Raw genomic sequence first — 15,155 nt, 5'->3', positions numbered from 1 at the left:
CTTTAGGAAGGCAAAGATTTTGCCATGACGCCCAATGTATTCTTCTCCCTTATTCCTTTGTGCTCCAAAAGAACTGAGCAATAATCTTATGAAGATTCTCCAGGACATTTTTTGGTGGATGTAGGACTGATAGCATGTGGACCGACATACTTTGCGTGTTGCCTTTCCTCCAAATGACAACAACTTTCCGTTCCATGAATGAAATTTAGCCTTTACTTTCTTGATAAGATCCTCATAATATTCCTTCCTCCTTCTAGTGTAGAAAATAGGACACCCTAGCTATGTGAAGGGGAATTTACCTCTTATAAGTCCTGTAATAGCTCCAACAGCCTGACACAGTCCATTAGGAATCTTTGAATACATGTAGTATGAACTCTTATCTTTGTTAATTATCTGGCCTGATATCTTCTCATAGTTCCCTAACACTTGCCATAATCTTGTTCAAGGATGGAGGATGAACAGAAGCAAAGATTATAGTATCATTAGCATATGCCAAGTAGTTTAAAGGATCAGACCACTTAGGCATTCCAAATCCCACGAATGACCTATCTTCAAGTAGCTTATTCAAAGACCTGGAAAGTACCTCAGCTGACATAATGAACAATGCTGGTGATAGAGGATCCCCTTGCTTCACACCCCTTGTAGACTTAAAGAACCCCGAGGACTGCCTATTCGCCAATACTAAGTACTAGTTATTTGACACCAAGTTCCACACCAAAATGATGAAGTGCTCAGAACATCCCATCATCCTTAGTACATACAGTAAGTATTTCCATGAAACCCTATCATAGGCCTTAGCCATATCAAGCTTGATCACCACATTAGCTGGCTTTCCCCTTAACCTTATGTCACTGACAATTTCTTGAGTCAATAAGATGTTCTCAAATATACTCCTACACTTCAAAAATCTAGATTGATTAGGAGATACTAGATAAGGAAAAACATTTTCCAATCTATCATGTAACACCCTAGACAAGACATTGTTAATGAAGTTGCTCAAGCTAATAGGTCTTAAGTCATAAAATGTCTCAACTCTAGGTTTCTTAGGTAGCAAAACTAGATTGGTGTGAGTGATGGATTTAGGCAGTGCAGCTCCTCCATAGAAGTGTAGCACCATGTTGTGTATATCAGCACCAATAACATCCCATCATGTTTGATAAAACAAGCTAGTGAATCCATCTGGACCACCAACACTCTTCCCACTAAGCTCAAAACTATTGTCCTTACCTTTTCAATTGTTGGCAATCTGCTAAGTTCCAAATTCCTTTCCATAATGATCATCGAGGGTACATTATTGAGCAAGGAAAAGCCAATTGTATCACCTTCATTTGTGAACTGTTTTTGATAGAAGTCCACTGCAGCTGTAGCCAATTTCACCTGGTCTTTAATCCATACCCCACTTCCACTTTTGATCCTCTTTAGTTGCAATTTATTTCTTTTGCCATTGGCATGATTGTGAAAGAAACTTGTATTCCTATCTCCTTTAGCAAACGAAGTCATCCCAGCTTTTTGCTTCCAGTACTGCTCTTCAATACTCAAGTATTTCTTTAATTCAGATTGAGACTTTTGAAGCACAATCCTGTTCTCAATTGTAGGATCTTCTTCAAACAACATCTCTTTTACCCTAACAATGTCTTACAAAATAGCCAATTGCTTGAAGATACCAACAAATGTTTCCCTACTCCATTTTGACAATGCTGCCTTCACCCTCTTGAGTTTCTGCTTGAACATCAAAAACGTATCCCATATGAAATCAGCTTCCCAATTCTGCCTCACCCCATCCATAAATATATCATGTTTAGTCCAAAATTTCAAGAACCTAAAAGGCTTGACAAAATTGGTGGTCTGCTCCCCACATGTCATTAACAATGGTGTATGATCTGATCTAGTTCTGATTAGATGTTCAACTTTAATAGTTGGCAACATGTTCTGAAATAGAAAATTCACAAAGATCCTATCCAATATTTTGAATATACACGTAACATTGTCTCTCCCATTCCACCATGTAAATGGACTTCATTTGTATCCTTGCTCAAACAAACCACAAGAGTTTACACAAAATGCAAAATCATCATATTCAGGCGGGTGTACTGGTAGTCCTCCTATTTTCTTATCTTTATGTAATATCAAATTGAAATCCCCTCCTACCAACCATGGCAATTTCATATCACTTGCTAAGTAATAGAAGTGATCCCATAATTCCAACCTCTCAATTGCTGAACATTTTGCATACACAAATGTCATCATCATGTGCTGCCCTAGGTCATGGTGAAGCACTCTCACAGTCACCTATTGCTCAGTATCCTCCACTAATTCCCATTCCACCACTACATCAAAGAACAACCATATTTTCCCATTAATATTTGCATAAGTCGTCTCCCTATTCAACCTTTTTTATATCTATCAATGAGTTTCTTCTTTTGAAAAGGCTCCATCAATGCAACTACACAAAAGTTACTCTCCCTATTCATATTGATCACCCTAGGAAAGGCCTGCTGTGTATTTACAGACCTTATATTCCATAATAATGTATTGATCATAATTTAGATAGAGAAGCTGCCCTCCTGGGCATAATTCTTGAATATTGTTGTGGCTCTTTATTCTGATTCTTCTTTGTTTTCTTACCTCCTTTAGCACTAGCTGTAGGGGATAGATCCCCATCCCTAGCCACCTGTTTGAAGTTTTCTGTTGTTGATTCATCATCTCCCTCATCCTCCGTAGGATTTTGTCTCATTAAGTCTTCATCAATTAGTGCCACATTGTGTGTAGATAAATCATGTAAATGTTGTAGTGGAGTCTACAATGGAACATTAAGATGCAACTGCATAAGTTGATCAGTGCCATATTCCATAGGCACTTCCTCTATTTCCCTAGATGCTCTTGGAACAATTGCCTGCTATCAGCCTTTTCATTGCTATTCACCATAGAAGAAGCAACAACCTGCATCATTTTGAATTGCTGCTCATAAACACTACCTAGCCCAGGAATTGTTGTGGTAGTCTGCTCATAAATGTCTGTTCTACTGATATCACCACTCTTTCCATTGCCTGTGCTGTGATCAGACCCTATTGTATCATCCCTAATCTTCACATTATCATCAAGTTTGTTCTCTAATGCATACACTAGAACACCATCTACATAGGCCAAAATCTTGGTAGTTGCAATTTTTATAGGGTTTACTATCATTGCTTCATCAGGTGACCTCGGCACCAGGCCTGGCGTCGCCAGCCTAACGCCTAGGGTACTTGACTTTAGGCCTGGCATCGCTAGCCTAATGCCTAGGGAGCTTGGCTTCAGACTTAGCATCGCCAGCCTATCGCTAGGTGGGCTGCTGTCCCTCACTTTGTCTGCTGTTGTCTTTGTCGTTCCTAGTTGATCATCCTCCACCTCAATTGCATCACTTCCTACAACCTTTGTTGAGTTTATCTCATCAAGGTCCTCAAGCTACCTAGAATCTGCCAATGTTTTAGATGGAATATCTTGGCATGATTGGTTTGTAGTCACATTGAGTTGCCTTAGCTCCTCTTTGCTAGTTCCAAACCTTCTATGAACCCAGTCGATTGTGGATTTCTTATAAAACCTTTCATCAATACTTGGATCGCTAGGAACAATAGGATTAGCCTTAGCTAAGTTCCCATTATGCTGATCTTCCAACACTTTCTCAACTGCTTCCTTCTTCACATGTTTAAGTTCCTGTTGATTAACTTCTCCAACGGGTTTATTATTAGTATCTTTCCCAACCCGAACCCCAGAAGCCTTAGGATTAGGGCTTGAAGCTCCGGTATTGCCTTCTTTTTCCTTCTCATAGCCCTTCTTTGATTGCGTTTCCCCATGTTCCTTCTTCTTACCATTACTATGATCCTCAACTTTTACTTCAGTAATTTGTAGAGTAGGTTGATGAACTTCCTCAGACTCTAATGTATTAAACTTGTTCTTGGTTTCCACTTCCTCAAGTTTGGCCTTCCCTTTACCTTTGTCAGCTTCCTTACCTTGTTTGTTATCAAGAATGTGACCCCTATTATGCCGTTGGTATTTGTTCTTCCTTATTTGTATCCATTCCTACTTGGCATGATTAGTAGCAGGCTTACCAACCATCTTTCCACTTGACAGAACCTTTGTTGAGTTTGCCGCTATACCAATTACTTCAGTACTCACCACAACTGTCTTCTCCTTGCCTTGATCCTCAACATCTTCATCAAATCTCTTGTGTAACTCAGGATGAATTACCCAACATTCTGCCTCACTATGCCCTTGTTTCTTTCAAGGCTTGCAATATTTTGGCATATAATCATACTTTATCCTAATCCATTTAAACTCTTCTAGCCTAGATTCATCAGCTTCTTCAACAATCTTAATACATTTAGGGAAAATTACCTAACAAATTAACTTCCACCTTCACCTTAGCACAACTAGGTCTAGTCCCATTTTGAGTTGCTAGGTCTACATGTAATGGGTTACCAACTACACGAGCTAGTGAAAATACACATTCCTTACCAAAGAAATTTGGAGGAAGTTCTGGAAAGCTAATCCAAGCTATGGCAATTGGAGTCTCTTCATCAGGTTTCCACCATAGATTCCATTTTGTACAACGCATCTGCCACATGTCTGATTGAGCCTTTAAGTAGAAAGCTGGATTTAAAAGAAGATGAACATAATCCTACAATAATGACAATCTAATCAACACATGATTATCTTCAATCAAGCCAACTGAGCAATGACCCTTAATCTTACATTGAATTGGAATCACTTTACGTAATTCACCAATAACAGGCTTCCCATATGAAAATTTCCCAAGAACTGCAAGTTGAAGCCCTTGTTGTATGATGGATTATTTCACTTCTTGCTTATTCCACTCACAACTGGTTCTCCATACAGGAACTCAACAGGCTTAAAGCGTTGCTAGGGTTTGCATGGGGGCATTAATGGTGGTAGGTTTTAGAAGTTTTGAATAATTCATAGGTTGGGGATTGTTGTTCGTAATCGTGGATGGTTGGGAAAAGGTGGGGGAAGGTTGGGGGGGGAGGGGGAAGCGCAACTACCAAGGGTGGCTGGCCGCCAGCCGTGGAGGCCACAGTAGGGCAGTCAACGGTGAAGTGCACAAAATCATCCAAAAATCAGGAAAGAAAAGAGAGCTTTTTTTTTCTAGCACTTTATATGCCTCATTGGCTCTTCGAAACTCCTAACATTCTCTTTTTTTTACTCGGGTGTGGAGTCATACTAAGGTAAATATGTATCCCTTCTAGGATCCCACTGCCTATCTTTTGAAATTTCTTAATATTCTGGTATTCATATTTGACTGAACTATTCTAGAGTTCACCATCTGGATGTCTCACAAGGAGATCTGTTACCACATTTGCACTACCATTGGAAATGCTAGCTAATGTTAATAATCCATCCACCATTTTGGGGTTACTCTAACCCCAACTGAATCTTGATATCATATTCTTCTCTTAAACTATATTTGTTAGCTCCCATAGGTCATAACTGAGATGGTTGTTGTCAATTATATATAACTCTGTTACTGTTGAAAGTAACTCAGAATGCTTGTTTTTCCCTGTTTGAATTGTAAATACTAATAATCTTCACTAACTGAGTAACTCGTACCATTATTCTACCTTTTGATTCTCTTATTGCTTTTAACCATATGTGTGGATAGATATTCATGCCTTATGGTTCCTTACCAAGAAGCTTGCATCTTAGTACACATATCATCTACTGAAGACCTCACATTTACTCATCATAAACATGATGCAAAATTGAATTCCTCTGAATAAACTCTTCCACAACCACATTAAATCTCTTACCAACTGTCTTTCTGGATGTAGGTATCCTTGTATTACGAAAAAAATAGAATTTAGGAGTTTGAATTCTTATAATCGAGTTCTACCACATGATCTAGAGTAAGAAGAAAGAGTGACGGTCCTAAATACTTTGTAGCCTCCTGCTTATAAGTGTGGTGCACAACAAACACATAAACAAGACTCTACTAGACACGGTTTGTAGATTCCCTAGGATAGAAATACTCTGATACCACTTTTGTCATGATCCAAACTGTAGGGCCGCGACGGGCGCCTGGTGCCTTTCTCAAATGAGTACCAATGTAACATATCTTTCTTATCACACCATCATGGGTAAATGGGCCATAAGGGTCGTCATGCGATAACCAGAGTAAAATATAAGGAAATACTAGACATAGGACGGCCCAACATGATATAGAAACTTATACATGTGACATATGGGCCTATAAGGCCGCATGAACATTTGTACACTCAAAACTAGGCTGAAAAGGCCATACAAGTATCCATACACATGATATCTGTCTACAAGCCTTTAAGAGTACATAAATGTCATAAAGATTGGAACAAGGCCCCAGCATACCAATCAATACATGTCCAAATCATACTGACCAAATAGTCAACTCCAAAGCAAGTGGAGTGCACCAACACCTTCCACTGAGTTTATAACCTACTAGGAGGACTGTCAACCTATTTATTAGGACCTACAAGCATAAAATGCAGCGTCCCTAGGAAACAAAGACGCTAGTTAAAATAAAGTGCCGAGTATGTAAGGAATGAAAAGTAGGATATAAAATACATGAAAGAAATATGGAGTAAAATACTCAACCTGTAAGCCTGAATAGCTATGTGAATCATAAAACATTTATAATGTCATACATGTGCATGTAAATGTCATATCATGCATAGGTATATGCGTACATAATATCATCAAGCCCTTGAGGGCATCCCATCATATCATCTCGGCCTCTTTGGGCAAAATCATCAATATATACCAACTGATCAGGTGGTGGTGCGTATATAGTGCCGTAACCTTTCCCCATACCCCATGTACATATACTATACGCGTATATATTGCCATCTGGTCATGGAACAATATACATATATAAATAAATGCAATGCATAATGAAGTAAGTCAATAAGATCTCTCGGAATATCATGAGACTCATGAATAGACGATATGATAGTAGGACACATGGGGAATCAAGAACATAGGCAACCCTAGTACTTTTAAGAATAGAATCATTTGTGAAAGTTCCATACTTGCTCTTTTCGTTGTATCATATGGATCATGCCAAAAGGAAATAAGGGATAACCTTAACATACCTTAACTCCGTTTAGTCCTTAATACCTTCCAAGCAATTTTCAAACAACTCAAATCAATCTAACATAGCATAAGGATATTCAAAATGAGTGTTGAGTAAAGGCTAAGTCCGTAACTTAAACTAGTAGCTCGTTTATGAAAATTTGAGGAGCATCTCCCCTATAACAAGGGCCTCCTCCAATACCATATACCAACAACAACAACTAGATAAATTCAGCAACATATAAATATCAATAACAAAATACCATATAGCAACAACAAGTCACAACTACTTCACGGTGAGCGGCAAGCTCCGATTGGAATCCTTATACCCCATATCACCCTGTAACGACCGGATAGGTCTTTTTTCTTTCTAGAACCCTGTTCCCCTAAATAAGACTTAAAGTACATGCTTTTACTATATTATGACTTATGAGGATGGTTAGTTTTGGATTTAAAAGGGTTCGCGTTGAAATCAGATTACTTGGTTCCTTAAGGTTGGCTTAAAAGACTAAGTTTTACTTCGGTCAACATTTTGAGTAAACGACCTCAGAATCGGGATTTGACGGTTCCAATAGGTTTGTATGATAATTTCGGACTTGGGCGTATATTCAGATCAGGTTTTGGATGACCCAGGAGTGTTTCAACGCCTAATAGTGAAAGTTTGCATTTTGAGTGAATTTCATAAGTTTGGGTTGAAGTGGATTTTACATTTTAGATGTCCATTTGTAATTCCAAGACTGGGAATAGCTCCGTATGGTGATTCTAGACTTAGGAGCGCATCCGTAAGTGGGGTTAGAGGTTCGTAGGTCGTTTTGGAGTCTTTTGGCGAAAGTTAGAATTTTAAGTTTTTTGAAAGTTTGACCGATGGTGGACTTTTTGATATCGGGTTCGGATTTCAGTTTCGGAAGTTGGAGTAGGTCCTTACGTCATTTAAGATATTCACACAAAATTTGGCATTGTTCCGAGGTGATTTGATAGGAATCAGGCTCACAGAAGTATTTTTAGAAGTTTTTTTGAGTTCATGAGTTAATCCATGCATTTTGGCGTCCGATTCATTGAAGTGTTCTTTTCATGCAAGAAAGTTTGTATGATATTGTGAGACTTGTGTGGATGGTTGGTGTGGAGCCTCTAGGGCTCGAATGAGTTTCGGACGTTCAAAAGAATGAAAAACACTTCAGTTTTTTTTGGTGTTTCTTGGCAGTAGTTGCAGATCTCGCAAATGCAAGAATATATTCGCAAACGCGAACCTCGCAGTTGCGAGAAAGGCTTTGCAATTGCGAAAAAGCCCAACCTTGGCAGTGTTCGCATTTGCGACACATTGGTCGCATTTGCAATCTCAGCAGAGTCCGTATATGCGACTCATTGGTCGCATTTGTGACCTTGGCAGCCTAAGCCCAGGTTCGCATTTGTGATGGCTTTGTCGTATTTGCAAACCAGGTGTCACAAATGCGACATCAGAGACCTGATCGGAGCTTATTAATTGGGAGACTTAGACCATTTAGCTCATTTCCTCTCATCTCTGGGGCGATTTTTGGATCTTTTGGAAGGGGGTTTTCACCTAGCACTTTGAGATAAGTAATTTCTACACAACATGAGTTAAATACATAGATTATGGGTAGATTAACATGTAAAAATTGGTGAAAATCAAGGGTTTAGATGAAAACCTAGATTTTTGATAAAAATGAGATTTGAGCACGAATTTGGTTATGGAATTTAGTGAAAATCATATATTTGAGTTCATGGGGTTATGGGTAAAAACGTTATTCAAAAATTTCTGGAATTCGGACACGTAGGCCCGGGGGTGAATTTTAGAAATTTTGCAAATAGGCTTGGTAAATCACTTTAATAGTTGGGATATAAACTTTTGAGCATGTATTGATTACTTTATATAATATTTGACTAGTTTCGAGTCGTTTGGCACCAAATTTGGGGGTTTGAGTACAATATTGGACCAAAAAGTAGGCATTGAGATGTGGTAAGTCTCCTTTCTAACTTTTTAAGAGGGAATTAACCCCATAGGTGAATTAAATAAATATGTGTTCTTATTTGTGGGGGCTACGTACGTACGAGGTGATGAGAGTCCATACGTAGCTACTAATTATGCTATTGTGCGGGTAGACTAGGACCCATATCATGCTATACTTGAAATGTTTGCACCCTTACTTGTTGATTTTGTGCATAAGTCATATTGGAAGTTGATAAAAGAATTGTAATAGGTAAAATTCACTTACTTGAAGTTGCGAATGGAACACTTGACTATAAATGAGAATTTGTGTTTTTCTATTTGTGGAGCGGGCCGAGCGCCCCGATAGTAGATAGATGCATCTATGGTTCGTGCCATTCGACCCTTGACAATGCACATTTTAAATATTATGTTGGAGTACGACCTCGGCATAATTTGCGCATGATATCTCTTTGGAACTATTCATAATTTATATTGCTTAGATGTCTTGAGATACAAACTGTTTAATGATGAAACTAAACTTGGGATTTAATTTTTGCGAAAGAAGAATTTATTTTTTTTGTTATTGAGCTTCAGTACTATTCATGAAAACCATGCTTAGTATAAAATTTTGATATATCAATTTTAGCCCATAGCAAGTGTCAAAGTCGACTCCTTGTCACTACTTCTTTGAGGTTAGACTGGATACTTACTGGGTACATATTGTTATATACTCACACTACACTTCTGCAGTTAATTGTGCAAGATTTGAGGCAGGTACATCTGGTTACTAGTCCGACGCACATATTTGATCCCCGCTATGAGACTATAAGGTGAGCTGCCCTTCCGAGCTGTTCTGCAGTAGCCGGAGTCTTTCTTTTGTTTATTTTTTCTATCTATTCCATTTTGGATAGTAGATTAGAAATCCTTTATATATTCTACTAGTAGCTCATATACTTGTGACACCGGGTCTTGGCACACACTAGTAGACTTATGATTTTGTGTTGTATTTTTACGGTTATGATTTTATTTAGCTGCTTTTGTTTTGATTATTTTAAAATCTGTTATTCGTTAAATTATTAAAATTATGGAAAGTTAGTTGTTTGAAAAATTTATTAAAAAAATGGAAATCACTAGATTGTTCACTATTGGCTTGCCTAGTAACGATGTTGGGTGCCATCACAGCCTAAAGTAGAATTGGGTTGTGAAAACATGGTATTAGAGCACTAGGCTCACATTGGTCTCACAAGTTATGGGCGAACCTAATAGAGTCTTGCGGATCGGTGCAGAGACGTTCGTACTTATCTTCGAGAGGTTATAGGGTGCTAGGAAACTGCTCTTTATTCATCTCTTATTGTGCAATTGATGGTATACTAAGTTTCTTTATTCTATTCTCTCACAGATGGTGAGAACGCGAACGACAAATGTTCCAGACCTGGGAGGAGCTGCTCCCCTTATTGCTAGAAGCCGAGGCAGAGTTCGGGAGAGGGCACCAACCTGAGGTAGGGGACGAGGACGCCCCAGATATAACCCAGTTGCACCACAAACGGATCCAGTAGAGGATCCCATCGTTGAGGAGCAGAGTGAGGTGCCCGTAGCAAAGCCATCTCCGGTAGATTTCATATCAGCATCGTGCTTTCAGGAGGCCATGGGCGGTATGCTGCGGTTCATAGATACTATAACTCAGGCTGGTCTATTTCCAGCGGACCTAGCCACATCTCAAGCGAGAGGGGGAGCATATACCCCTATTGCCGAGGCTCCAAGGCATGCAACTGTCGTATATAAGATCCCAGGTGCACTACCCATGGGCAAAGCCCAGCCATTTGCAGCAGCTACACCTGAGCCTAGATCAGTCGCGGCTAGTGTGCCGCAAAAGCTATTGGACAGATGGACTATGCTACACCCTCCTATCATCCGAGGTGAGCGACATGAGGATCCCCAGGACTACATTGATAGGTGCAGGGACAGACTGCACAACATGAGGATATTGGAGTCCCATGGGGTGGATTTTACTATTTTCTAGTTGGAGGGAAGGGCCCGTAGGTTTTGGAAGTTTTATCTTCTTAGTCGGCCATTGGGTTCTCCTCTCATGACTTGGGACTAGTTTACACGCCTATTCTTGGACAGGTATATTCCACCCTCTAAGAGGGAATAGTTTTAGTTTCAGTTTGAGCAGCTCCAACAGGGTCAGATGTTTGTGACAGATTATGAGGCAAGATTTTCTGAGTTGTCTCGCCATGCACTTATGATACTTCCTACTGACAGAGAGAGAGAGTGCAGTGCTTTGTTTCGTGGTTTCACTTAGGTATTCAGGCTACTATGGCTCGGGAGGTTGAGATGGAGACTTCTTATTAGCTAGTAGTAGAGATTGAGGGTTACCATTTAAGAGGTAAAGAGTAGATGCAGATGGACAAGAGGGTCCGTTATTCTAGGGAGAATAGAGGTGCCCCAGCTAAGGCCGAGGTCAGTTTGGGAGAGGATAGCCTAGCATGCCCATATATCCAACCCCACCACCTCCTCAGGGTGCTCTATCGCGACCCAATTTCAGCGCCATACTAGAGAGTTCTTACCGCCCACCAGCCATTCAAGGTTCTTCCAGTGGGTACTCAAGCCATCAGGGTAGCAGATCACCGGATTAAGAGGTTTTTTCGAGTGCGAAGATTCTGCACCAGGCTTCGGGGCAAGGCAATGTAGTAGGGGCAACAACCCATGACTAAACACCAGTTGTCCTGCCGCCCATAGGCGGAGGGCAGACGGGTATGGGCCGTCCTAGAAGTGGATACTAGGCATGGGGAGTTCAACCAACTACTGTTCAATCAAGCGAAGGCTAGCCAGCTGGCGCTCCAGCAAGGTTCTATGCCTTTCAAGCTAGACAAGATGTAGTGGCCTTAGATGCCGTGATCACATGTATTATTTCTATCTACGGTTGGGATGCTTCTATTTTATTTGATCCAGGGTCTACCTATTTATACGTGTCATCTATGTTTGCTCATTTCCTGGATATTCCTCGTGAGTTCATGGGTACTCCAATTTATGTGTCCACTCATGTGGGCAATTCTGTTATTGTGGATCAGATTTACATGTCATGTATGGTCATATTCTGTGGTTACGAGACTAGAGTGAACCTTCTGTTCCTTGATATGACCGACTTTGAGGTCTTCCTAACCATGGACTAGTTATCCCCGTATCATGTTGTCCTTGATTGTCATGCCAAGACTGTTACCTTAGCGATGCTAGAGTTTCCTAGATTGGACTGGAAGGGTTCATCTGTTAGTACATCTAATCGGGTTATCTCTTTTATAAAGGCTTGAAATATGGTCGAGAAAGGTTGTTTGACCTATCTAGCTTATGTTTGGGATACTAACGCAGAGTCTCTGGCAATTGATTCAGTGCCAGTAGTCTGGGAGTTTGCCAATGTGTTTCCTTTTGACCTTCCAGGCATGCCACTAGATCATGATATCGATTTCTGTATTGACTTGGCTCCAGGTACCCAGCCTATATCCATCCCACGGTACCGTATTGTTTCGAAAGAGCTGAAGGAGTTGATGGAGCAGCATGGGGAGTTGCTAGCAGAGGGGTTCATCCGACCAAGTGTATCACCTTGGGGTGCACCAATGTTATTTGTAAAGAATAAAGATGGGACTATGCAGATGTACATTGATTACCGCCAGTTGAACAAGGTCACCATCAAGAACAAGTACACGTTGCCACATATTGATGATTTGTTTGACTAGTCGCATGGTGCTAGGTTGTTATCTAAGATTGACTTGAGATCAGGGTACCATCCGTTGAAGATTCGGGACTCGGATGTTCCGAAGACTACTTTCTGTACTAGATATAGCCATTATGAGTTTCTAGTAATATCCTTCGGCTTGACTAATGCCCCAACAACATTTATGGATTTGATGAATAGGGTGTTATAGCCTTATATTGATTCATTTGTCATTGTATTCATTGATAATATCTTGATCTACTCACGTAGTATGGAGGAGCACGAGTAGCATTTGAGAGTGGCGCTTCAGAACTTGTGTGAATAGAAGCTATATGCTAAGTTCTCCAAGTGTGAATTTTGGTTATATTCTGTGGCATTATTAGGGCATGTTATATCAGGTGAGGGTATTCAGTGGATACCACGAAGATTGAGGCAGTTTAGATTTGGTCTCATTCTATTTCAGCGACTGAGATCAGGAGCTTCCTAGGGTTAGTAGGTTATTATCGCCGGTTTGTGGATGGCTTTTCATGTCACGACCCAAACTGGAGGGCCATGACTAGCACCTGACCATACTTACCGTGCACTCATTTTATCTAACCTTCTTTATTATCTTTTATGGCTGACGAGATCAATATAAATGGTAGACATGGATCATGGACAACCAACAATAAAAACTGATGGCATGAACATATATAATATGGGATGACCAGACAATCAAGAAATTATATATAAGGTATGAGCTACCACGCTACCATGAAAGACTATACAACCAAAAATTAGCCGACAAGGCATACCAAACTATACATGAGTCGACGCCTGTCTATGAGCCTCTAAAGGAACATAAGTGCTGCAACATAGCCGGAACATGGCCCCGATATACCCATAATGTCTATAACAAAAATGCATACCAAGACCAAGGCAAGTCCGGAGAAGTGATCTCGCCAATCACCATTGAACTGGACAGCCTACTGTGGTGGGGGAGCTGCACCTGCCTGTCTATCAGGACCTGTAGCACGACATGCAGCGTCCACAAATAAAAGGATGACAGTACGAATAAAGTACTGAGTATGTAAGGCAGGGAACCATAAATACGATCAGTAATGTAAGCAAGGATAGAAAATATACAACCTGTAACATCTTAGTACCTCTGAGGGCTACTGAGCTCCACATGGCCGGGTACGATTCTACCGAGCATTATGATGGTCGGGTATGTTTTTTTACCGAGCCTATTATGGCCGGGTATGATATGATGATGATGATTCCCACAGAGGCGAATGTTTCAAAGTTTTATGTATTTATACATATGTATCATGCATTTCATGTCAGTAGACCTCAGAGGTACTAAGATGTTACAGGTTGTATATTCTCTATCCTTGCTTACATTACTGATCGTATTTATGGTTCCCTGCCTTACATACTCATTACTTTATTCGTACTGTCGTCCTTTTATTTGTGGACGCTGCATGTCGTGCTACAGGTCCTGATAGACAGGCAGGTGCAGCTCCCCCACCACAGTAGGCTGTCCAGTTCAATGGTGATTGGCGAGATCACTTCTCCGGACTTGCCTTAGTCTTGGTATGCATTTTTGTTATAGACATTATGGGTATGTCGGGGCCATGTTCCGGCTATGTTGCAGCACTTATGTTCCTTTAGAGGCTCATAGACAGGCGTCGACTCATGTATAGTTTGGTATGCCTTGTCGGCTAATTTTTGGTTGTATAGTCTTTCATGGTAGCGTGGTAGCTCATACCTTATATATAATTTCTTGATTGTCTGGTCATCCCATATTATATATGTTCATGCCATCAGTTTTTATTGTTGGTTGTCCATGATCCATGTCTACCATTTATATTGATCTCGTCAGCCATAAAATATAATAAAGAAGGTTAGATAAAATGTACGTTGGTGCTCGGCAAGTATGGTCGGGTGCTAGTCATGGCCCTCCAGTTTGGGTCGTGACATGAAAAGCCATCCATAATAGGCTCGGTAGAATCATACCCGGCCACGTGGAGCTCGGTAAAACCCAACTGATCAGTGGTTGCACAATAGGTGCCGTACCCGGCCAACTATAGCGTGGCTCGGTAGAGTAAAATAGATACATATATATAATGCATGCTCGACTCATGGAATCACATTCTAAACCTTTCGGAGTGACGTAAGGTCGGTATCCTCTGTACACGTTATTAGGACTAACTCTTCACTATGAACCTTATAAGAATCAGGAAGTACCAACAACATTGATAACATAAGAATAAGAGAAGCAACATTAACATCAATCGTTCCATAAGAGGGAAAACAATGTAAGTACTGCTAGCTTCTAAGAGTAGAGTATCTTGGAAGCTCGTTCATTACATTATGTACAATCGGAGTCGTGCAAAAGAAGGAAAGGGATAGCCTCAC

At 40.4% G+C, this 15,155-nt stretch overlaps 1 protein-coding gene across 1 annotated transcript; it reads right to left on the bottom strand.

The window, feature by feature from the left end:
- Window positions 1-409: 409 nt before the first annotated feature.
- On the bottom strand, window positions 410-1,614 carry LOC138889700 (uncharacterized). The gene is made up of 3 exons (XM_070173036.1): window positions 1,115-1,614; window positions 762-968; window positions 410-668 (listed from the first exon to the last, which is right to left on the bottom strand). Exons 1-3 carry the CDS (start codon window positions 1,612-1,614, stop codon window positions 410-412), a joined length of 966 nt encoding a protein of 321 aa, XP_070029137.1.
- Between the last annotated feature and the right edge of the window lie 13,541 nt (window positions 1,615-15,155).

This window comes from Nicotiana sylvestris, chromosome 4 (genome assembly GCF_000393655.2).
Source record: "Nicotiana sylvestris chromosome 4, ASM39365v2, whole genome shotgun sequence".
In the NCBI taxonomy this organism is placed as follows: domain Eukaryota; kingdom Viridiplantae; phylum Streptophyta; class Magnoliopsida; order Solanales; family Solanaceae; genus Nicotiana; species Nicotiana sylvestris.
The sequence above is the reverse complement of the archived record's forward strand: the minus strand, read 5'-3'. Positions and strand labels throughout refer to the sequence as shown.

Excerpts from the sequence above, each read along its gene's own strand:
- LOC138889700 (XM_070173036.1), bottom strand. The coding sequence starts at position 1,614 with ATGTTGTTTGAAGAAGATCCTACAATTGAGAACAGGATTGTGCTTCAA. Across the intron at positions 969-1,114 it reads GTGCTGATATACACAACATG|GGTGTTACATGATAGATTGG; the intron begins GTGCTACACTTC and ends TGTCTTGTCTAG. Across the intron at positions 669-761 it reads GTTTCATGGAAATACTTACT|GCAGTCCTCGGGGTTCTTTA; the intron begins GTATGTACTAAG and ends ATTGGCGAATAG.